At 54.6% G+C, this 23,395-nt stretch overlaps 1 protein-coding gene across 6 annotated transcripts in view; it reads left to right on the forward strand.

Moving 5' to 3' along the window:
* Positions 1-23,395, forward strand: part of IQSEC3 (IQ motif and Sec7 domain ArfGEF 3) — a 109,134-nt gene that overhangs the window by 80,432 nt on the left and 5,307 nt on the right. For 4 of the 6 annotated variants that reach the window (XM_017545392.2, XM_017545393.2, XM_017545396.2 and 1 more), the window contains exons 6-13: positions 7,725-7,847; positions 8,195-8,361; positions 12,537-12,676; positions 13,832-13,957; positions 15,864-15,963; positions 16,143-16,304; positions 19,423-19,515; positions 21,561-21,610. In XM_017545392.2, coding sequence (XP_017400881.1) covers positions 7,725-7,847; positions 8,195-8,361; positions 12,537-12,676; positions 13,832-13,957; positions 15,864-15,963; positions 16,143-16,304; positions 19,423-19,515; positions 21,561-21,610 — 961 coding nt within the window. Of the gene's footprint in view, positions 1-7,724; positions 7,848-8,194; positions 8,362-12,536; positions 12,677-13,831; positions 13,958-15,863; positions 15,964-16,142; positions 16,305-19,422; positions 19,516-21,560; positions 21,611-21,693; positions 22,601-23,395 lie in introns of those variants that run through there. The other 2 variants (XM_017545395.2, XM_017545394.2) reach the window with 2 other exon arrangements.

Genomic DNA, 23,395 nt, shown 5'->3' on the forward strand with positions numbered 1-23,395 from the left:
CACACCAGCCAGCGGCACCTCCTGAGACAGGTCCAGACATGCTTGGCTGGAAGCAGTTTAATCGGTGTCATTGTGCTCTAGTTCTCATCCCTCACTCACTTGCCTATGCAGCAGGAGGAAGAGGGGGCCTGTGCCTTCCGCACTGCCTCACTACCTGTAGTCTGGAATCCTCAGGGCCACTTCCAAGTTCATCACAGGTCTAGGTGTCAGCTCCGGATAACCTTGGCAGCAAAGAAGGCTGAATAATCCTAGGCTGCTGGGTAGAACTTCCAAAGGCACAGGCCTCTAAGGCTCCTTCTCCAGCTACCAGCATGCCCGAGGTCATTCCTGGTCATCTCTCACTCATTCATTCATCCCACAAAACAGTGACTGTGTGCCTGTACACCAGGGATGCAGAGATTAAAAGAACTACCTGATCTTAAAGAAGCCTGTGGCCTCGTGGGGAGGACAGGCAGCAAATGTTATGACAGGGAGATAAACACAAAAGGTAGGACCCGGGGGCAGCGGAGGTCAGAGAAGACTCCTAGAGAGGTTGAGAGCTAAACAGAGACCTGCAGGGTTGGGGCTGGGTGACGGGAGGAAATAACAGCCCGCACCAAAGTGGGGCGTGAGAGCAGGACGGTAGGAGGGACCACGCTGGGGAAGGGGCGAAAGAAGCTGGAAGCGGACAGGGCCTTGTGTGCTTTGCTGAGGGACTTGGGCTTCACACTAGGGATGTGAGAAGCCCTGGGAGACATGTGAGCAGGGGCATAAGCCAGGGACCAATTGAGCCTAGAAGGACCCTAGGACGATGGTTGGGCTAGGATGCCTTGGCCCAAGCCCCATTATCTGTAATAGTAAGGCTGGTGAGGAGGCTATTGCTGTTAACAGCCTTGGTGAGAAATGCTGAAGCCCTAAGCCGCAGCTGTGGGCGTGGAAGGGGAGAGATAGGCAGATCCCAGGGCCTCGGAGAAGCGGAGAAGCGGCAGGGCCATGGCCGGTGTGGGAGCAGCCGGGAGGCCAGCGCACAGCCAGTGGTGTCCGAGCTCATGAGAATGCAGAATACACATGTGCTTCAGGCCCCCTGTGTTGGTGCTCCATCTACTAAATAAACATGCATAGATTTTCCATTTCAGGGGCAGGGAGATGCTGGGTTCGGGGACATTTCATCTGAAAAATCTATCAAACTAGACACTGTCAAAAATGTACTCAAGCGAGTTAAAATGTTAGATATCTGGAGCCACTAGAATGGGGGCAGCCACCTGGACAGTGATTGTTCAGAGGGGGAGAGGATCCAGTTTCAGATCAACGAGGAAGGGAAGCTGCAATGGCTGAGGGGCATCTCCGGAGGAAAGAGCCCACCTGGGAAGGGAGGGTGATGGAAGCCAAGAAGAGGGTGTTTCCAGAAGGGAGCAATTAACCATGTCGATGCTGCGAAGGGGCTGGGGTGAGGCCGGAGAGGGGCCGTTGGATTTGGCAACAGGGCGGCCAGCAGTGGCCGTGGCAGGGAAGTGTTAATGGCGTCCTGGGGCTGGACCCTGAGTGGAGCAGGTTGAAGAGTGAATGGAGATGAGGAGGTGGAGACCGCAAAGAGGAGAGAAGAGGGGAAGTGACTGGAGAGCAGTGAGGGCCCAAGGCAGGGTTTCAATTTGTAAGATGAAAAAGACAAGCACTTGGGTGCTCCTGAGAAGGAGTTAGGACAGGGGGAGGCATGGTAGCTATCTAAAAGAACACCTTGAACTTCATGTGCCCCAAGCTGAAGACTCCATCTCCCCTCCAGCACGTGTGCCTGCGCCACCATACACTCACCCTAGAGAACGGTACCTCCAGCCCCCTGGGTGCTCCAGCCAGAGCTCCGGCATGCAGCGTTGACACCTCCCTTCCCTCACTTCCCACATTCCCTGCATCTCGAGTCCCATCTGTTCTTCCTCCAAGATGCAGCTAGATCATTCATTCAGTTTGTGTCCACTGCCCTTGCCTTAGCCCAGGCCCCATTACCTCTAGCTTGCACCTCGGCAATAGCACCCTAACTGGGCCCTGCCTCTGTCTTGTTCCCTGTCCAACTCCCATTCATTTTCCCCCCAACAGCCAGAGAAATCTTCTTAGAACAAACAGGATCCTGTCACTCCTCTGATCATACCCTCCGTTATGTCCCAGTGCATTCAGGATAAACTCCCAAATCTTCCTCATGACCCTCACAGCTAACAGATGGAGACCCTGCCTGCCTGCCTGCCCCACGGTCGCCATCCTCCCCATTACTGTCTGCATTGCAACCTTGCGGGCCCTTCCCAGCTTCTTGAAAGCTCCTCCCTGCTGTGAGCCTTTGCCCGTGCCTCCTCTCTTAGCCCACCTGAAACCTCTCTCCTTCCTTTGGCCACCTCCTACTCATCTTTCAAGTCTCAGCTCAAATGCCATGTCCCCAAAGAGGACTTTTGAGACCTGCAATATAAAATACATCTCCTCTTCTGGGACCCTGTCATTTCCCTTCATAGAATTTGTCATGACTGTAGGTAAAGAATTATTTTTGACTGTGTTTAATGCCTGTCTCTCCTCGCACCAAGACAGAGACTGTGTTGCTTGCCACTTACACCGGATCCCTAGCAAAGCCTGGCACACGGGAGCCGCTCAGAGCATGTTGCTGAAAGAGTCAGCCAGCCATTGCCACGGGGCACAAAAAGCACCAGAAAGGGGAAGGCAGGAGGTCAGGGATGTGGGCCCCATCTGTGGGCTCCAGGCACCCAGGCCAGCTCTGAACCTGCAGGGTGACCACAGAGCCCCGTGCTGACCGCCCATGCATGCACCAATAAGCACGCCTGTGTAACTGTGTCCACTTGCTTCCCCTCGGCCTCTCTCAGGTCCCCACCAAGCCATCTGGGTAAGATCACAGCCCCTAGGAAGACATGCATTAGCGCCAGCCACTGAGCAGCAGAGAGCCAGGGAGGGGTGGGGGAGGGGAGGGCACAGGGGGCCACCTGGTCTGGGAGACGACAGCAAGGAATGAGATGTGTGCAGTCCGCCTGCAGGGCTGCCTCTCTTGTGTACTGAAGTCTTGTATGTAATAAAAAAATACTGGGATAATGGTTCCTATTGCACAGGCTTGAGAAGATGAAGTCTTTGCATGTTTAGCAAAGCACTTAGAGCCATACTCAGCAAAGAGCTTGGAGGTAGCATCCCCCACTGGCATGAGGGACCCCTTGCTGCCCCATGCACACACAGGAGTGGAGAGGAGAGAGCCCAGTGGGGCAGGGAGAGGCCTCCCAAGACGAGGAAGCCGAAAGCCTACCTGCGGGAGTGTGGAGCAAGCCCTCTGTGGCCTTGGTTTTGTCTTCTGTAAAACGGGGAGATGATACACCAGGAAAGACCCCCCGGGAATGTGCAGTGCTCTTTACCTTAAAGATGACCAACGAGGAGAGAGGACTGCAGACTGTGCTGGGTGGGGGCTGCGGGGTGAGCTTGGTAAACTGTCCATACTCAGCTCCCCATGAAGATTCCAGGGCAGCAAAGAAGGCTGGAAGGCGGGGATTAGGAGTGCTGGTAGACGCTGCAAGAGAAGAGAAGCAGCAGGACAGAGAGTGAGAGAGGGGAGCGAGACAAAGAGGGGACGGTGGAGGCAGAAGCTTATGCTCAGGGAGTGAACAGAGGCTAGTGCTGGAGAGGGCCAAGGTTTATGGGTGCTTCCGGGAGATGGGGACCTTGGAGTGAGCAGGGCTTATGGTAGACAGCACAGTCCCACCCCAGCCACCTTCCCCAGGATGACACAGGCCCCATCAGGAAGGCAAACAGTGATCAGTGATCCCCCTGGAGGAGGGTGGGGCCGAAGCCACCAGCCAGCCAGAAGTGCTGCTGTGGCTGTCTGCCACCCGCCGTTGGGAGCATCTGTGTCAGAGATAGCCGGTGCCTCTGGGCCCCAGTCCTGAGAGGTCACCTGATCCAACCCCCAGCTCTCTATCGAGGAAGTGGCCTCGTCATGCAGGAGGGTAGAGTGTCCCATCACTCAGCACAGCTTCCTCCCCTCCAGCTGGGGCTTTCACAGCCAGAACATGTCAGCTTCCCCCAGGGTCTGAGAAACCCAGGATAACACCTGTTCATGGATCGCGGATACCCTGTGGTGGCAAATGCAGGGAGGGGAGGAAGGCAGGACGAGGGATGCACAGCCAGGGGGAGAACTACCTCTGTTTATGCCTCCATCCACCCCTCCCTCACCACCTCCGCTGGAAAAGCAGCCCCAATAGCCAGGGGGGGACACATGCTCCTGAGGACTGCTGCCTGGTGGCCTGTGAGCAGCTAGACTTGCACTTTAAAAGCCTGCAGTGAGGCCTGCCCTTGCACTCAGCTCAGTCGTTGGTTTCACAATTTAGGAACAACCTGGAGATCTTGCAGAGAATGCTGATTCCCAGGCTTCGCCTCCAAATATTCTAATTTGCTGGATCTGGGGTGGGGCCCAGCGATCTGTGTTTTAACAAACCACCTTATGACTCTGCTGTGGGGTTCTGAGAGCACACACTGCAAGATGTTGGATGAGAGGCCCCGCCAGCTCCGCAGCCCAAGTGTCCACCCCTGCAGCCCAAGAGGGGTGTGTGCAGCTCTCACCCTGTGGGCCAGCCTTTCCACCTGGCTGCCTCTCCCGCCCCAGCCCTTGGCTCTCAGGCTCCCGGCTCATTACTGGTGCTTTCAGCCGCAGCCCTGAGCGAGCGAGCGGCTGCTTGTCACCTGACTGAACGGCTGGAAACTGGGCCATCGTGCTTGGCTGGGCAGATCCCACCCTCGCCAGCTGCTCCCACAGCCTCCTATGAAGCCTGCCCCCACAGTGCCCGGGGCCTCCTGGCACCCCCACCATTGCAGGGTGAGACCTAGTCTGTAGCTCTGGGGCAGAAGGAGGCTGTGGGAAGAAGATGGATGTGGGAGGCTGGGTGCCAGAACCTCAGCATTCAGAAACAGGGAAGGGGCAGGGTACAGAACAGATGGGGGCAAGTCCTGGGGAGCAGCAGGATGCCACTCAGAGGGACCAAGGGCCATTATGGGGCCCTGTGAGGACCCAGGCCTCTTCCTTGGCCTCTCTAGAGGTAGTGCCCCTAGGTGGAGAGGGTGGGATGTGGCCGCCCCACCAATCAGCAGCACACTTCACATCTTTATCTCTGCCAGTCTGTCTCTTCCTCTTTCCCCCCTGTCTCTTTCTGTCCTCGTGTCTCTCTCTGTCTCCCCACCTTCTCCCTCTGTCTCTGTTGTTCGCTTGTTCTTTGTCTCGCTCTCCGGTCTTGCTCCTTTTGGGATCTTGCTCCTGCCTTTTCCTCCTTGCCTGTCGCTGCCTCTCTTTCTCTCCTTGCTCTCTCTGTCTCTCATTAGACTTTCCTTGTCCCTCGCTGCCCAGCTCCATCTCCCTGTCCTGCACGCTGACTCCCGTGCTACGTGACCACACTGGTTCACCTCCTCCAGGCTCTGCCTCCATAGCCATTGGACCACAACCCCTTGGTCACCAGCCCTGGGCAGTGTCACTGTGTGGCTCCGTTGTGCCCAGTGCTGACTCCTGATGGGGTGGGCTATGGGGACACACGCATGTGGCTGCACAGGGCCTTCGGAGCTCATGTGCAGCTGCAGAGCATGCAGGGTGGAGGTGACGAGGGTCACCGGGAAATCAGAGTAGCCTCTCGCCTGGCTGGCCCTAGAGGCCCCTGTTCCCCAGCCATTCACCTCAAATGCCCTGACCCTGGTGCTGCCGAGTCTCATGCTTGGGCAAGATGCTCGCCTCCACCCCTAACCCCACCCTCACTTTCCCTCCATCCCGGCCAGCAAGCCTGAGAGATGCCCGCATTGACCAAGCCAAGGACAGCCTGCAGCCTGAAGATGGCCATGGGCCCTGCCTCGGGAGGCAGGGAAAGAAGAAAGAGAAGGAGAGACTCCCAGCTCCCTCTCGGCACCCCTCCCTTTCTAAGAGTCTTCAGTGATGCTCTTTCCTCCTTGTTCTCCCCAGAAAACTGTGGGAGAGGCAGAGTCCATGGACCACCAAGCCCTGACCACCGTCGCTGTGGCATCACCCCTTGTTTTCTCCTAAAAACTGACAGCAGAGTTGGGGTCTCCATCTCTTCTAGGCAGAGGGTGCAGAACGGAAGCTGAGGTCATAGAGGAAGTGGGTCCTGCTCAGAGTTCATGCCACCATCACAGGGCCACTCAGCAGGTGCTTTCTGTGTCCTTGGTGTGCTGGGCAGGCGGACCAAGGGACCGTGGGAGCAGAAAGGGGCTGCGCGCCAGCAGTGGGCAGTGTCGGGGGCAGTGTGCAGGGGCTGTGCCACAGCCAGTGGGAGGAGACCAGGGAGAGTGGGTGCAGAGTGGGCAAACATCAGTTCTGAGAGTCCATCTCATCTAATGCCTGTGGTCTGCTTCTCCCAAAGGGAAAGCAATGCCCAGGGGACACTGGGTCCCCTGCTTTGCCGGGCCTGGACTCCTTCCTTGCTGTACATGGCCTTGGGGACAGAGCACCCCAAAGGGAGGTGAGGGAGAGTGAGGGCACTGGGAGGGTTCGCCCTCCAGCCCTGCAGTGGAGAGTCCCCTGGATCGAGCTAGACCAGAGGAAGGCGCCTGCTTAGCTGCAGGAACTGACATGTGACCCCACACACTCACACTGAAGCTCCGACATTCAGAGGCAAACCCTCTAGAGTTGGAGGCAGCATTTCAGAGGTAGCAAGGCCCTTGGAGAGCAGGGACTCCAGCCTCCTCCCTTTTCAGAAGGTCACATGGAGGCCCCAGGAGTGAGGGGGCGAGCCAGAGTCACACCAAGTTCGCAGGAGGGTCAGGACCAGAATCTGGCCCTGTGTGTCTGGCTGTGTCCTCACGTTAATCGCATGTGTCATTTACTCTTCAGAGGCCACACCTCCCACCACAGCCTCCCCTGAGCGCTGGGGCAGTTGGAGGGGACTGGGCTGCAGAGAGTCCCAGGGGCTTGAGGGGCTCTAGTCCTTACCGTTCAGCCTATGGCAGAGGGGACCCAAGGGAGGACTCAGCCACCTCAAAACCCAAAGGAGAAAGTGAAATTTAAACCAGGGAGAAACACAGGCTCCCAGCAGTTCGCTGAAGGAACAGGAGAGTAAATGTGTTCACTGCATTATTTATGTTGAAAGCTTTGCTTGAGATACCCTGAGGTTAAGGAGGAAGGAACTAGGATTTGGAGTGGGAACACCCAAGTTCAACCTCCCTCCACCCCTGTGTCCTGGGCCACTGAAGCCTCTCGTGGCCTCAGGATTTGGGCTTTGGAAGGTCTACTGTGGGAGGTGGGAGGAGACAGTCCTCTTGGGGCATTAAAAGGAGACCCCTAGGCCGGGCGCGGTGGCTCAAGCCTGTAATCCCAGCACTTTGGGAGGCCGAGGCGGGTGGATCACGAGGTCAAGAGATCGAGACCATCCTATCCTGGTCAACATGGTGAAACCCCGTCTCTACTAAAAATACAAAAAATTAGCTGGGCATGGTGGCGCGTGCCTGTAATCCCAGCTACTCAGGAGGCTGAGGCAGGAGAATTGCCTGAACCCAGGAGGCGGAGGTTGCGGTGAGCCGAGATCGTGCCATTGCACTCCACAGCCTGGGTAACAAGAGCGAAACTCCGTCTCAAAAAAAAAAAAAAAAAAAAGGAGACCCCTGGGGGTGAGTAGCCTTGGGGGCCCTGCACCCATCCTGGCTGGGAACAGAGGCCAGCAGGAATGGGTGTTGGGGGTGCTTAGGGGTCTGCCTGGCCTCACACCCTCCCTGCCTGCCCTCAGTTGCGTGGTGGACGAGATGGACTTCTCCAGCATGGAGCTGGACGAGGCCCTGCGCAAGTTCCAGGCACACATCCGTGTGCAGGGGGAGGCCCAGAAGGTGGAGCGGCTCATCGAGGCCTTCAGGTAGGGGCACTCCCCAGCAGACCCCAGGGTGGGGAAGCTGGGCCTCTCCGAGACAGGAAACACTGTCAGGTGGTTTGGGCAGGGGCCAGAAACATCCCTTCTGGTGTGGGCAGGAGGATGGGCTGGGGAGACAGAAGTGAAGAAAAGAAAAGAGACTGAGCCCTCAAGCTCCCCAGGCTGGAAACGTGGGGCATTTGGAGGTACGGGGAAGACCAGGATATGGTATAGGGTGGTCTCCCGGACCTAAAGAGAGCTGGAACACTCCCTGGACACTCCCCTCCTTTGCTGAGGCCTGGGGGAGGGTGGGCGGGGTCTCAGCATCGCTCTGCCTCTGACCCTCCCCCCAGCCAGCGCTACTGCATGTGCAACCCCGAAGTGGTGCAGCAGTTCCACAACCCCGACACCATCTTCATCCTCGCCTTCGCCATCATCCTCCTCAACACCGACATGTACAGCCCCAATATCAAGCCTGACCGGAAGATGATGCTGGAAGACTTCATCCGAAACCTTCGCGGTGAGGAGATGGGCACAGGGCCAGAAGGGGCAAGGCCACGGTGCAGGTCTCATTCTGTGCAGCCTGCATTCTATGAGCGTGCGTCCCTATCACAGAGTGTCACCTGCTCTCTGGGCTTGGTCACCCATAGCAGGCTGGGAACATTGCTTTTGTGCCAGGCAGCTGGGGACTTGCAACCAAAGCAACAAGCACCTTGGGCAGTGCCTCTTGCCCTCCATGGAACGGGGTTGGCTCTAGGCCCCTGACATCAGAGCTGGTGGCTCAGTGGTGCCAGCCTTTCCCCTCCACAACTTATGAGGAAGGAGACAGGAACAGAGCCTTGAGGTCCTGGGTCCCTTCGAGTCAGCCCGGCAGATAACTCTCTGGCACCGGCCGGCAGGTCCTTCTTGCTGGAGCAGTGCACTGCCTGCCTCCAGGGCTGGCAAAGTGCGATGTGTGCTCAAGTGATGTTTAAAAGAAAGTTATACACGCACATAATTTAATAAAGTCAAATAATCCTACAGGATTACCACAGGAAAAAAAAATAGTCCCTGCCCCTCTCCTACTCACCTACTTCAGGGGCCACCACTTTTGACGTTTTTAGCGATTTACATTTCTTCTGTATGGCTAAACCACATGCTTCTGATTCTTTGTTTTTTCCTGTCTCTTTTTGTAACCGGCATGAAGTTCATACTGTGAGTGTGTAAGCCACAAGCTGGGTGAGCGTTTATGTGCATGTGCACTGTGTCCTCACACCCAGATTCCTATCTGGGTCACTTTCACCTGCCCAGAATGTTCTCTCCTGTCCCGTCCCCATCCATAACTTTGCCCAAGAGTAACAGCTATTCTGCCTTCTGTTACCATTGATGAGTCCTGCCCGTCCTTGAACTTCATCTAAATAAGGATATACAGTATTTACGCTTTGGTATCTGGTCTCTTTTATACGCTGCTCCTTGTTAATTATTATTTCTGTTGCTGTGGCTGGAGTGCAGTGGTGCAATCTCAGCTCACTGCAACCTCCACCTCCCAGGTTCAAGCACTTCTTGTGCCTCAGCCTCCCGAGTAGCTGGGATTACAGGCGTGCGCTACCACACCCAGCTGATTTTTGTATTTTTAGTAGAAATAAGGTTTCACCATGTTGACCAGGCTGGTTTCGAACTCCGGACCTCAGGTGATCTGCCCGCCTCGGCCTCCCAAAGTGCTGGGATTACAGGCGTGAGCCACCGTGCCTGGCCCTTGTTAATTATTTTTATTTTAAGCATTATCTATGAATTCCTCTTTATAGAAAGTAAGGGTTTAGCCCTCTTTCATTCACCTTCCCTGACCCATCCCAGTCATGTCAGTGTTCACGTTATTAAGGCTCCACTCACACTCCAAAGCTGAGTCTGCAAGTGCAGAATGATTGCAACTCCTTCCTATCTCTACTTCTCCTTGGAGTTAATGCTTCTCTTTCCATTTGCTGAACTCTCAGTGTGCCTCCTCTGGTTCATCCCCAGCTTCCCACCCTACGTGTCAAGCTCCTCTCCATACATCCAGACCCAGGAGGTGGTGCAGGAGCGTCATCTTCCGGGAGCCTCTGGTCCTGTTCCGGCGTGGACGGTGGCTGGGCCAGGGACAGCCGGCATCCCAGGCCTCCTTTCCTCCCTCTCGTGTTAGACTCCCGGCTCCCGCATGTCAGAGCTTCCTCATTTTTAGTTTACTTCCAGAGAAAAGGCCCTTTTTGAGAACTTGCATTTCTGAATCTGTCTTCTTCTGTCTTTGCCCTTGGTTGGGAGTTTGGCTGAGGATAGAATTGCAGCCTGAAAACATGCTGATCGGGATTTCAAAGGTATTCCTCCACTGTCTTTTAGCTGCCAGTGCTGCTCCGCCATCCCAGCTGCTGGCCTCCTGTCTGTTTCTCTCTCTCTCTCTCTCTCTCTCTCTCTCTCTCTCAAGCTTGCAGGTTCTGCTGTCTGCCCTTTGTGTTCCGGATTTTCACGCAGTGGTACAGTTCTTTCCTCCATCATGCCCAGGGTTGGATTGGTCCTTTCCATCTAGAAACTCATGCCCTCCAGTCGTGGGAAGTCTTCTTCAATGCTGTATTGATCATTTCTGCCCTCCATTTTCCTGGACTCTCTTTCCTGAACTCCTGTTATTCTGTTGGTGAATCTCCTAGTCTGATCCTCTAACTTCTATAGTGTTCTACCTGCCATCTTTGTTGACTTCCTTCAGTACACATGTCCTCAACGCTGTCTTTCAAGTCTCCTACCAAGTTTTTCATTCCTGCGGTCATGTTTTTTATTCTCAATAGCTCTCTTCTGTCCTCTCAATGTTCCTCTTTTATCGCATTTAATTCTGGCTTTGCAGATGCAATATCTTCTCCCGTCTCTGTGAAGATATTAATATTGGTTCGTTTGCTTGTTTGCGTTTCTCCCTGCTTGCCTCTATTTCTTCTGGTTTTTTTTCCCCCCATATTTCTTTCTCTTTCATGGTATAGACTTTCTGAATACAGCTGATGAAATCTGGTTACTCATTAATATTTAAGAGCAAGCTACCCGAAAGCTGGTGAATACCTCTGTGAGCACGGGTGGAGCCTGCTTGTTGGTAGACTTTCTCGTAGGGTGATTTAGTTAAGCCATTTCATTGGGAGACCCCCACTGCAGTATCATCAGATTTTTTTTTCTTGTTCTGGCTGATACCCAGAAGATAAATGTCCAATCTGTTGCCCAAAATGTATGATTCTGGCTGCCAGAGTTCTGAGATCGTTAACTGGGAAGTGGGGTTGAGGATTAATATATAGATATCAACTTCATCCCCCGGTTTTCAGCAGACTCCCACCCTACCCTGGTTGTGGAGTTCCTCAGCCCGGAGTTCTAGAGAATGGACCTCCAGTCTTCTGCTGGAGTGAGGAGGGGATAGGGAAGCCCAGCAGCTTTCTAACCCATTTTCAGCCTGTTTTCCTATTTCCAGCCCACCTTCACCTTCGCCTTCAGGGGCTGCTGAAGCCCCTGGCTCGAAGCCCTTTGGGGGCTGTGTGGTGTTCGCGCGGCCTCTAGCCTCTCTGCTGGTCTAGGTTTCAGCTTTCTCGGGTTTGCTAATCTATGCACTTACTTGTCCACTTTCTAGGTCATGGGGCGCCTGTGTCTTTGCTCCTGTTCTCTGTCTTTGTGGGTTTATGCCTTTCTAAAAGATTCCTTTCTCCCGAGTATTCAGAAGCAACAGAGGCATGCAGCCTGCCATCCTGAACTGGAGGCTTTCTGAACTCAGGCTTTCTCCCTGCTTTTTCTTACCCGCAGCCTGATTTCTTTCAGTCCCCCTGGCTCTGCATGGCTCATTTGCCTGAGCCAAAGATCAGATGTGGAAGAAGCCAGACCAGGCAGGGAGCTGTGCATAGAAGGCACGGTGTCCTCTCAGTAGCTGGGAACACTCCTTTGAGAGATGCTTGCCAAAGTTGTTTTATTTTTAATTTTTCCCTCTTACAAAAGAAGCATATAGTCATTAAAGAAAGATGTGGAAATAGTAGAAGAAGATATTTTAATTGCCTGTTTCTCCAGAAGAAACGTGTTTGCCTGTTGGCATGTTCCTCGCCGGTGTTTTTTTTGTTGCCAGAGTTTAATCATTACTACGAAGCAGGAGGCAGGATGGGGTGTCCTCGCCTGCTTTGCATAGGGTCTGCCTGCTCTCCCCTGCTGGCAGGGAGGGAGGAATCTCTTCATAAACTAATCCCTCTACACCTCGCTCCCTACTGGAGGGGAGGGGAGGCCCAGGAGGAGGAAGATCCAAAAGAGTACAAGACAGGACCTTGGCAGGATGCTGGAGTGTTGGGGTGGAGAAGGGGGTGAGACAAACACAAGCAAGATGGTAGGACCGCAGAGGCACAGAGGGTCGGCAGGAACATGGAGGCTGTATTTGGCCATCAGGAAAGAGGCCTGGGAGGTGGGCACGAAGACTCTGGTTGAGGAACATCGGGAGATGAGGCAGGAAATGTGTCTTGGGGCCATATTACATTGTTAGTTTTGGTGCCCGGCTAAGGAGCTTGTTCTTAATTTAATGGGTATGAGGCACCAGCCATTGAAGGCTTTGAAACACAGCATGGCGAAAATCAAGGCGACCCCCTAGGCGCTGCAGGCTGGGTGGGGGTCTCTTCTGTCCGTCTCTGGGGCTCTGACACCCCCCTCCCAACTCCACCACCTCCCCTGCCCACTCCACGTTGTTAGGTGTGGATGATGGCGCTGACATCCCCCGGGAGCTAGTGGTAGGCATCTATGAGAGGATACAGCAGAAGGAGCTCAAGTCCAATGAGGACCACGTCACATACGTCACCAAGGTGGAGAAGTCCATTGTGGGCATGAAGACGGTGAGTGTCCACAAGTCACCCATCTCCTGTCTCTCCTTTTTTCCTTTCCATTCTCCTCCTTACCTTTCCAAAACTCTTTCTTCATTTTCGTTCACATCGTAGTTACGGAGTACCTCCTGTGTGCCGGACACTGCATCTCTTTTTTTTCTTGCCTCATTTCCTCATTGCTTCTTGCCACCAGATACTGCAGCAGGAGAGAGTGAGATGAGATGTCAAGAAGGACTGCCCAGTGGTCTAGGGTGGAAGCATCTGGGTGGCCAGAAGCGATTCAGGATCCCTTTCCTGGGACAGCATGAATACCAGGCATTCCTGGATGGTTCTGATGAGTAGAAGGCAGGAGTGGGCTCAATAGGCTCTAGGCTGTGGCATCACCATTGAGGTTCCCCATTGGTAGTGACCTGTGTCCCCGGCAGCATGTTCCAAGCCTGCAATGATATTTAAAGTGGGCCTTCTCTGTAGGCTGCTCCACTTTATACTATAAATATAAAGGATGTCGTGGGGGTTCCATTTCTTCCTCCTTAAATTGCTGGCTCGGGACAGTTTGGAGTTTGGAGACCTCTTCTGAGCTGGGCTCCCTCCACCCAGTCTGTGCAGGGACAGTCTTTTTTGCTTTGAGAGCTTTTATTGCTGAGATCTTAGCATCTGTCTGGTTGCAAGCAACTGGCTTGTCTTATATGCTGGAGTAGATGCCAGATGTCCCTGTGATCCCCTCATTCTTGCACACTTGCATCTGTGCAATAGAGAAGGGGTGGAGGTGTCATATCTGCAGGCCACAGCCTGGGACAGGGGATGCCCTCAAGGTCATAGAGGGAAGCAGGTTGACAGTGGCTGGATTAGAACAGCCTGAAAGCTCTTCTCAATCTCCTGTTCCTGTCCCTCCGTCACCTCATTTACTCTGACTTAGTGAACCCCTTCTCCTCTGGCCCCGCTCCCCAAGAGACATGACGAGGATGAGCCCTGGGGACAGGGTATGAGCATTCGAGGAAAAGAACCTCAGACAAGGAGAGAGGAGGGGGAGAGTCAAGTCCGCCCCGCCACAGAACCAGAGCCCTCCCCTCTCCCCGGGCCCCATCTCCTCTTCTGGAAAGTGGGCGCTGCGGGTGGGGAGGCCTCGAGGCCTCTGCTCTCCCGCTGAGTGCCACATCCTGTGCACAGGTGCTGTCCGTGCCCCACCGCCGCCTGGTGTGCTGCAGCCGGCTCTTTGAGGTGACAGATGTGAACAAGCTGCAGAAGCAGGCAGCGCATCAGAGGGAGGTGTTCCTCTTCAACGACCTGCTCGTGGTAAGTGGCTCCTGCTCCGGGACAGGGCTAGGTGGGGGCTGCCTGCTGCCCTGATCAGCCTGCGCAGGGTTGCAGAAGTGGACAGGAAAGGACGCCCAGAGGTTTCAGACAGAACACCTGCTCCGTGGGACCGATCTGCCTTCATGGTGCTTCCACGCTGTGGGCGTGAGGCGGCTCAGGCAGACATGCTAATTCCTTCTCATAAGTGATGACACCACCCAGACATCAGGTGATCTGCTCATGGTTGCACAATCAAACTGTAAATGAACTCAATCCCAGTATGGCCTCTCCACACTCCAGGAAGCCCTGGGCAGGGAACACACAGGGATGTATGTGCCTCACACCCCAGGGCTGGGAGGAACAGGGCCTCGGCGGAGTGTGCTCTGTCCCTGGGCCTAGGCGAGGCTGGTGTATCTGCGTGTGTGTGTGTGTGCGCGTGTGCACGAACCCATGCACATGCACACATCTGTAGCCACAGATACTCTTTCTTTGCTGTTTGAAAACAGATATCCATTCAATAAGTATTTAATCAGTGCTGGCCGTGCGCCACGCCTCGTTGTAGGTCTGGGAAACGGTGAGCAGGACTGAATCAGGTCTGTCTCTCTCTCGCACCGGCCCTCTCGATCCATGAGCCACATTGGCACTGCCTCTAAAATGATCACAAGCCTCAACGACCTCCCACCACACTGCTACAGTCTTAGTGCATGCCTGGTAGGTTCAGCGACACACCTGGCAAACCACACCAGCCTCCACGCTGCTTTCCCCAGCTCTAGGGTTCACCCCCCAGAGAGCAGCAGTGTGATCTCTCTGGAGTGCACATTAGGCCCCATGGCCCCTTCCGCTGACCTGCCTCCCCGCCCTCTCCTCGGCCCCCCGTGAGCCACCTCCCTCCTGCGGGGCAGGCCTTTTTTCTTGCTGCTCCTTCTTGCAAAGCTCCTCCAGAACTTGCACCCTCCTCTTGCCTTCCTGGCCTCCTTCTTTTCATTCAAGTCTCAAATAAAATGTCACCTCCTCCAGGAGGCCCTCCCTGCCTGCCTCGTAAGGTGGGCTGCCCAGTCACTTTCTGTTCCTTACCCTATTTCATTCTCTTCAAAACACTTAGCATCTTGGTTTTGGCTTTTTGCTGTTATGCTTTATTGTTTAATCACCTGATGGACACTCTGACTGTCTTCCTCCACATCCCATAAACACCTGGAGGGCAGGGGCTGTGTCCCGAGTTCTCCCGAATTCCCAGGCCCCAGCTCAGAGAAGGTGCTGAATAGAAATGTGTTTATTGAGCAACCAGATGACTTTACTAAAATGAGCTTTCATTTTAGTAGGTGAGGGAGATAGATAGAAAATAATTAAGAAAACAGACAAGGTATTATCAGATGGGGGGAAGGTGCTATGAAGGTCGCAAACCAGGTGACAGCAGGGAGAGTGACTAGGGCAGGTTTGGGCTTGCTTCGGTTTGTGTTTTAGAGGGGATGGTCCAGGAAGGCATCTCTAAGGAGGCAGCATTTGAGATCTAAGTAATGAGAGTAATGCAGCCATGCAGAAAGCTTCTGGGAGAGCTGTGGAGTGGGAACAGCGTGTGCAAGGGGCCTGCAGTGGAACTGAGCTTGCCCTTCTCAAGCTACAGAAGGGAGGCCACTGTGGCTTGGGCAGAAGGCCAGAGTAAGGCAGGGACCCTGTCAGATGGGTTTTACAGGCCAGCTCAGGCCCTGGAGGGTTTTGTGCAGTAAAGAAGCACATTTTGGTATAGTGTGTGTACGTATATGTGTATGTGTGTCTGTATGTGCACGTTCATCATTGCGTGTGTTTCCCTGTGAGCTCATGTGTCCCCCTGGGTGTCTGCATATTCATGTGTGCACACGTGTGTTTCCATGAGTGTCCGCACATCGGCACATGTCTATCTCCTGAACAGATTCTCAAACTTTGTCCAAAGAAGAAGAGCGCCTCCACGTATACCTTCTGCAAGTCAGTTGGCCTGCTGGGCATGCAGTTCCACCTCTTTGAGAATGAGTGTAAGTCTTTGAGAATGAATGAATGAAGTGGCTGGGGCGAGTTGAGGAAGAAGGGCTGGACAGTAGGGTGGATGGAGTCATGAGTGCCCCAAAAGCCCCATGCCCTCCTCTTGTCTGGCTGGCTCCAGCCCTCAGCTGCTGCTGCTCACAGCCCACTGGGGCCTGGGTCTGCTTTCCAGTTTACTCTCATGGCATCACACTGGTGACCCCGCTCTCGGGCTCCGAGAAGAAGCAGGTGCTGCATTTCTGTGCCCTGGGCTCGGATGAGATGCAGAAGTTCGTGGAGGACCTGAAGGAGTCCATCGCTGAGGTGACAGAGCTGGAGCAGATCCGGATAGAGTGTAAGGATGTGGACTCCTCAAGACAGCTGGTGGGGGCTCCCATTCAGCAAGGGACAGGGGCAGCTTGAGACAGACACCCCTGATTCCAGGGAGCACCGTGGCCCTGCCCTGGCCCCACTTCGGACCCTCCCCATCTCCAGGCACCTCCGCACCATGCTGGCTGCCAGTCACACACAGCCCAGGTGGGAGCACCACTTATCATGTTTCTTCACGATTTAAATGAGGCACGCTGGAGTGCACACACGTGTGTACACAGATCAGCAGGCACGTGGGGCTGCGTGTGGGCCTCTTGGAACAGAGTGTTCTGCTGCGTTTTCCCAGGATGACCAAGCGAGCTGGCCAGGCAGGTCCACGGGGCTCCAGTGCTTTTTCTTCCCACCAAACCTTCTGCTGAAGCCTCCCCCACTGCAGCCCAAGTCTGTGCATTGCATCTGGTTGGCCTCATTTCTTCACTCTCTTTTAATCTTGGATCATCCTTCTGCTTTACTTTTTTACAGCATTGTCCTTTTGAAGAATCTAGGCTGCCTTCTTACTACCCTCATAGTAGTCTCTCTGTTCCTCCAGGGAATGCCTAGATTCTAGATTGTTCCCATCGGGCATTTTAGAAAATATGTGGATCTCTTCCTGCGTCCAGGTGGTTTATTGGCTGCTTTGGGGTTGAGGGAAGAGCGGCAAGCGCCTGTGACCGGTACCCACGTGCAAGCTTGTACTTATCACAGCAGCTCTAGATAGCCTTTAAGGGAAAACTAAATAAGAACGGACACAGAAACTGACATAGAAAATGAAAACAGGCTTCAGGCCTGCCTAGATGGCCACTTAGCTAAGAGTGTTTCTAAATTAATATCTATCCATTAGGCACTACGAAATGTAGCAGGAGTTTTTGAGCAGGGGATCGATGTGACGGGCTGGTGCTTTTGAATCACCATTTTTGAGGTGCCTACTATGTGCTTAGCAGTTTATTTCTATGTTGTGGGTCCTCATAGTGATGCTGAAAGGTAGGTGCATTGATCCACGGGACAGCTGAGGCTCGGAGGAGTTAAGCCGTGTGTCCAGGTCTCGCGTGTTAGAAGCGGAGGAGTTGTCAGTTTCATTTTCATTTGATTCTGTGCTTTCCACTCTGAGAGTGAGAGAAGACGTTTGTTTATTTTTTCTAAGGAAACAATCTAAATCAGGGTAAAATGAGATCCATTAGACCAGACTCTGGAACTCAGGATAACTGCTTGGTGGGGAGGGGTGCGTGTAAACTCGCTTTCTTCAATCTGTTGGCTTATTTGAATTCAGTGGTGAAACAAACAGATTCTTTTCAAGGGGTGGACTGGATGCCCAGAAAGGCTGCCTCTGCCGTTGTTCTGAAGCATTTTCAAGAAAGCACCTTCACTTCTCTCATTGTCTAACTGTCCCAGATGGCTCTGAACTGCCCTGGGGGGCCAGCACACCAAGTGGCACCAGCGTTGCTGGGAGAGACACCTTCCCCCATCAGCCCAGGAGCGGCACATACCCTGCTTTGCAAAGTCACAGAGGAGCAGATAGTGTCAGAATCTGTTATGTCGGGAGGTGAATATCCTCTCCTGCCGCCTCAAGGGTAAAAGAGCAGGAAGAACGGCTCATCACTGGCTCTTAGCCTTCAGTTGGAGAGAAAGGGAAGGAATAGCTGAGGAAAGAGGAAGGGCAGGCCAGGGAGACAGGGAGGAAAGAAAGCCAGGAAAAAAAAAAAGAAGAAAGAAAATGAGCCGGGCTCAGTGGCTCCCGCCTATAATCCTAGCACTTTGGGAAGCTCAGGAGGGAGGATTGCTTGAGCCCAGAAGCTCAGGAGCAGCCGGGGCAATACAGCAAGGCCTCATCTTTACAAAAAAGAAAGTGAAAAACAGTATCAGCTACCGTTTACTGAGGACTTAAATGCTAGGCACTGGGCTAACTGGCACAACAGCTTTTCATAGTGGGTATTATTTTCCTCATTTTACAAATAAGGGAACAGGCTAAAAGTCTAGGGAAGTTGTCCAAGTTCACAGGCAGTGACAAAACAAGGTTTGCATCTAGTGGCCCAGGACTTCTCACTTGTAATTATGATGCTAATTTCTTCAAAGCCAAGAGAGCCCCTCTGGGAGGAGAGAAAGAACTCTCGGTTCAGTAAAAGTATTTAGCACTGATCAATGGTGTGATCTAGGCAATCTGGACAAATTGCTCTGGTTTGGGGCCTGCAGTTCAGTGTCTTTGGTTTCTACACAACCAGAGAGACTGAAAATGGAGCCCAGGAGAGTAGCTTTAATAACAGGAACTGGAGTTATGTCTCCTGGGAAAGAAGCCGGAGGAGTGATTTCATAATGATGTCAAATCTCCAAGGATGGCAGCCGGCAGTTCCGAAACTCCGCTGAGAGAAGACCAAGAAGAAACAGGTTTCTGGTCCAGTGAGAGGAGTTCAAGTGAAGTACCCAGGAGATGCCTTGGCGCTGCAGACTTGCAGCTTCCACACCCTCGGTGTGGAATTTCCTCCTTGGGAGAGCTTTGAACACCTTGTGGAGGCTTAGCCGGCCAGGCAGCCTCCGTCCTCCCAGGTGCCAGGTGGAGAGCTGTGCTGTGCCAGGTGCTTCTCACACACTGTAACAAAACTGATATAGGTTGGTGCAAAAGTCATTGCGGTTTTTGCCATTGCTTTCACACGAACCCTAATACTTACAGGGAACTAGCCAGGCCTTGTCCTCAGTGCTTTACATGTATTTCCCCACGAGGTCCTCTTAATGACACCTTGAAGTGGGCACAGCTGTCCCCTCAAGTGAGGCGTAGAGAGTTTGGGTAACTTGCCTAGAGCCACACAGCCAGGGAGCATCAGAACCAGGATTCACACCCAGGCAGTTCACCTCCCACACATCAGCGTCTTCTGTGCCTCTCTGACGTTCAAGCAGATATGATCATCCCCACATACAGATGAGGAGACCGTGGCTCTGAGGGGGTGTCTAACTCGATATTCGGTGATGGGGCCCGACCTGAGGTCTGTGTTCCACAGCATGTACTGGGACCCCTCCTCTGTTTCCTCCCCTTCCCACTTGCCCCTCATTTCCTCCCTAACCTCTGTGTGTTGGGTTTAGCGTTTCTCTTGCTCACGGGTCTCTCCATTCCTTAGGGGAGCTGGAGGAGCAGCAGGGAACAAAGACACTCTCCTTCAAGCCCAGCGGAGCCCAGGGGGACCCACAGTCAAAGCAAGGATCGCCAACAGGTGAGCCTGGACTCTGCCCCGGGCACCAGCCCACATGGAGGCCACTCAGGGACCCTGGGTGTGGGTCCTGGGGAATCTTTGGGGGACAGCTGCCCGTTCCCATGGCTGTTTCTTTCTGCTGAGGAGCGCCAGGCTTGCCTTATTTAATCTCATGGGCTTTAGTGGTGGGAGTGAGGAGGAAGGCGAGAGAGAAATGTGTCTGTCCATTTTGCAAACTGCACCAGAGTTCTAGAGTCCATGTGAGATGTCAGCGTCTGCCCTGGAGGAGTCAGGCAAGAGTCCTGGCAGCCCAGCCCCAGCAGCGGGCCTTCCCTCCCACAGCCAGTCTCCCTTGGCAGGCGAGGTCAAGAGAAACCCCATGAGGAAAACTCTCCAGCCAGGCAGGGTGAGAAGGCAGGGTGACCAGAAGGGTCTGGATCTTGCTCTTCTCTATGCAGTCCCTTCACTAACCCGCCACAAGCACCCCTAATCCCTGGCCCAGGTCAGCCCACCCCAAATCCAGACAGACCCTCAAACTCCACTTCTCTAATGGTTTCTCCAGTTGAATTGCTCACTCCAACTGAGTTGAGTTGGCTCCAGAGGTGGCCCCTCCTTCGGCCAGGTTCCCTAGACCTGTGCCCTCTGCCCCCCAAGGTGCCCTACCTTCCACCTGCTACCCCAACCTCACCCTCACCTGCAGGGAGCCAGGCAAGGTTTCCACCATCTCCCCTCCCCTAGTCCCAAATAAAGAGAATGAAGAGAGATGCGTGAGAATTCAGTCTCATTCCCGTGAAATCCCAGCAAGCCATCCACAACTGTGGACCAGTTAGTCAACTCAGCCACTCACTCTCACACTCAACACACGCTTCTCGAATGGCTGCTGCCCTGTGTAGAGCACTGGAAAGGCAGGGTCACAGCAGGAGGCCAGCTTGAGCTGAGAAACTGCAGTGGGCCCCGTGTGGTCCGTGGCCCGCCACAGTTGGCCCTGACACCTGACTTGAAGCAGACAGCGTGGGGACTGAGATTCACTCTCCAAGCGGGACATGGGGCTCTTCTCGCTACATGGAGATTCTCACTGTGATGGAATCTTCCCTCTATGGGTTTGACCTGCCATCATGCGTCCATAATTCTCCTTGCTGCCTGATTTCAGTGGGGCTCCTCTTGTCTATAAGGTCATAGGACACGGGTTGCTGCTTGTTTGCTCAGCTGTGAAACCCCAGAGCCAGCCCTCAGCTGCGTGTCGTTCCCTGCCATCCCCTCCTGCCTCTCTTCTGGAAGCGGCACGCCCTGGTTAGGCCCGGATGTCTGTCCCCAGGGATGTTTCCCTTAGTCCCCTCCACAGCAGGGTGTTTCTCATTCCCAAACAATGGTGCAGCTCCCTCTAGTGCTGCAGGAAGCGGAGGAGGCTGTGCACAGCAGGAGGAAACTGGCACCCCCGGGGGTTGGGAAATGAGTGGGGCTCCCTCCCGTGTGGGGGTGGAAGCCAGGAGTGACTCAGCTAAAAAGAGCCAACGAGCTGTCCGTGGGGTTCCACAGGGTCCCTGCTGCTGTGCCAGGCCAGTCAGAAGGCCCTGGGAGTAATTACAGAGCCATTATGAGCTCTTATTGTGCCAGGCACTGCCGTTGAGTGCCATGTAGGTCTCAGCCCATTCAGTCCTCCCCACTCAGCCAGTCTGCAGGGATGGGAGCAAAGCCGTGTGGCCCACACTCAAGAAGCCTGTGGTCCACGGAGGCTGATGAACATGGTGCCCACAGCCCGGGCCCCTCCAAGCCAGCTTTCTTAGTCCGCACTGGGAAGGCTTTGACTGTGGGTAAAGCAGATTCCACAATGCCAGCCCCAGAAAGAGCAGCAGAGAGCTTCTAGTCTGTAGTGGTCCAGGGTGATGTAGCATCTAGCCCAAGATCACACAGCTCCTAAGTGGCAGAGTGGGGCTCCCAACCTCCACCTCAGTGGGGAGCAGTATGACCCTGAGTCTTAGCTGCAGAGGTGCTTGAGGGGTGCCAGGGAGGGGCAGGGGCTTGGCTCAGCCAGTGGAGAATGAGCCCTGTGCTCTTTGCATTCAAAGCCAAAAGGGAAGCCGCGCTCAGGGAGAAGCCCGCGGAGAGCACGGTGGAGGTAAGTGGAGCCCTGGTTGCCCAGGTGAGTGACTCCCTGCCCCCTGTCCTTCTTCTCACGGTCTCTGTTGTTTCTCTTCTCAGGTATTAATCAATGCCTCCCCAGCCCGACTCACCATTTTACCAATTTCAAGAGATACAGTTAAAAGTTACTGCTAGCATGGGTAACTCCGCTGTTCCAGCGCCTAATTAAGCCGCGAGCTCTTTCTCCCCATTCCCCAGCCCACTGCCCTTTGAGGCCGAGCTCCCAGACTAACACAGTGGAGATGGAGCCCACGACACCCTAGGGCCATCCTTCCAGTGTGCCCCCAAATCTACCTCCCCAGCAAATGCCCACTGCTCACCGCTCCCTCAGTACTTGCTGTATCAGAGGACCCCACATCGCCTTCCCCGGGTCCTCCCACCCTCCATAGCAGGGAGCCTGGGCTCCCTCCGGAGAGGTCAGGCCCCAAGCGAAGCACTCACTTCTGGGGCAGACCCTGCCCTCTTGGACACCTGGGGCTAGGCTGGAGAATTGTAACTTGGGGGCAGCTGGGAGAGGGAGTGCTTCCCTGGAACCGCTGGTCCTTCTGGAAAGCTAGCCACAGCGTAGGGATGTGTCTAAAAGAAAATGAGACGGAGTAGGGTGGGGATGCCTCAGGGGCTTCCCTGAGGGAAGAGGATTAACCCTGAAGACTGTCCGTGGTGGATGGGAGGCTGCCCATCTCCATGCCACATAGCAAGGGACTGCAGAAGAGCCAGCAGCAGGGGTCCCTGCTAAGCCCCCACAGTGCCACCTAGAGGAGGAGCATGCAGGTGGCCCTACAAGCCTCGTGAGCCCCACCCCTCCCCCACTGGTTCTTCTTGCACCCCAGTAGCCCCAGCTACACTCCTTTTCTGCCAGGCCTCCCAGGGCCACCAGCTGCTCATACAGACACCTCCCTTCCCAACCCCTACTTCCAGCCAGAGGGGCCCGCATTAGGTGTCTTAGGAGGACGCCCTACCCACCAGTCTGACTAAGCCCTGGGAAGCAGCAGGATACCCCAGGGGAGCTCAGTGTCTTCTCTCTATCCCACGGCCCCCACCCCCCACACACCCGTGTCTGGAGGAGGCACCTTTACAAGGAGGAGCTTCCTGCCCCAGCAGCTGACAAGCCCCCAGGGTGGGTATTCCATTCCCCGCCCCCTCCGCTCCCCATCCTCTGCAGCTGCCCATTCCTGAGCCTTGCAGATAAGCACAAAAGTGCCCAGCTCTCCGTTCCGTTCTGCCAGCCCTGTCCTGCCCTAGCCTGAGCTACCCAGGGAGGACAACCAGCCTGACGCTCTCCTCCCTCCTGCCCTGCCTAAGGGCATGTGGCTATCTGCAAGGCTGCCACCCTCAGCTAGCTCCAGGGCCCCGCCAGCCTCTGCTCTCCCGCACAGAGGACAGCCTCGCCGCCCATGGCCTCAGCTGGACCCCAAGCTCTCTCCTCTGCCCTCTCTGCCGTTGCTGACCAAGGCCCTCTGGCAGGCGCTTCTCCATCCTCTCTGAGCTGTTCTGACCTGCTGTTCATGTTCCATCCTCTGTCTCCCCGCTCCCCTCATTCTTTCTTTCATGAGCAGGGAGGTGAGAAGGGGATCAGACAGGACCTTTTGCTGTCACTTCCTGCTTTTCACTTACTGACCACTAAAGAGAAAGGATCAAAACTGGGATGGGGATGGGGGTGCAGTGGAGGGACCAGAGCGAGAGGGGTGAATGGGAGGCACAGGCTGTGGCCCCGAGCGGGTGCTGTGCAGGAGCTTCAGAGGGAAGGACAGCTCAGTGGATC

The sequence above is a fragment of the Cebus imitator genome, unplaced genomic scaffold (assembly GCF_001604975.1).
Source record: "Cebus imitator isolate Cc_AM_T3 unplaced genomic scaffold, Cebus_imitator-1.0 Scaffold179, whole genome shotgun sequence".
Classification (NCBI taxonomy): Eukaryota; Metazoa; Chordata; class Mammalia; order Primates; family Cebidae; genus Cebus; species Cebus imitator.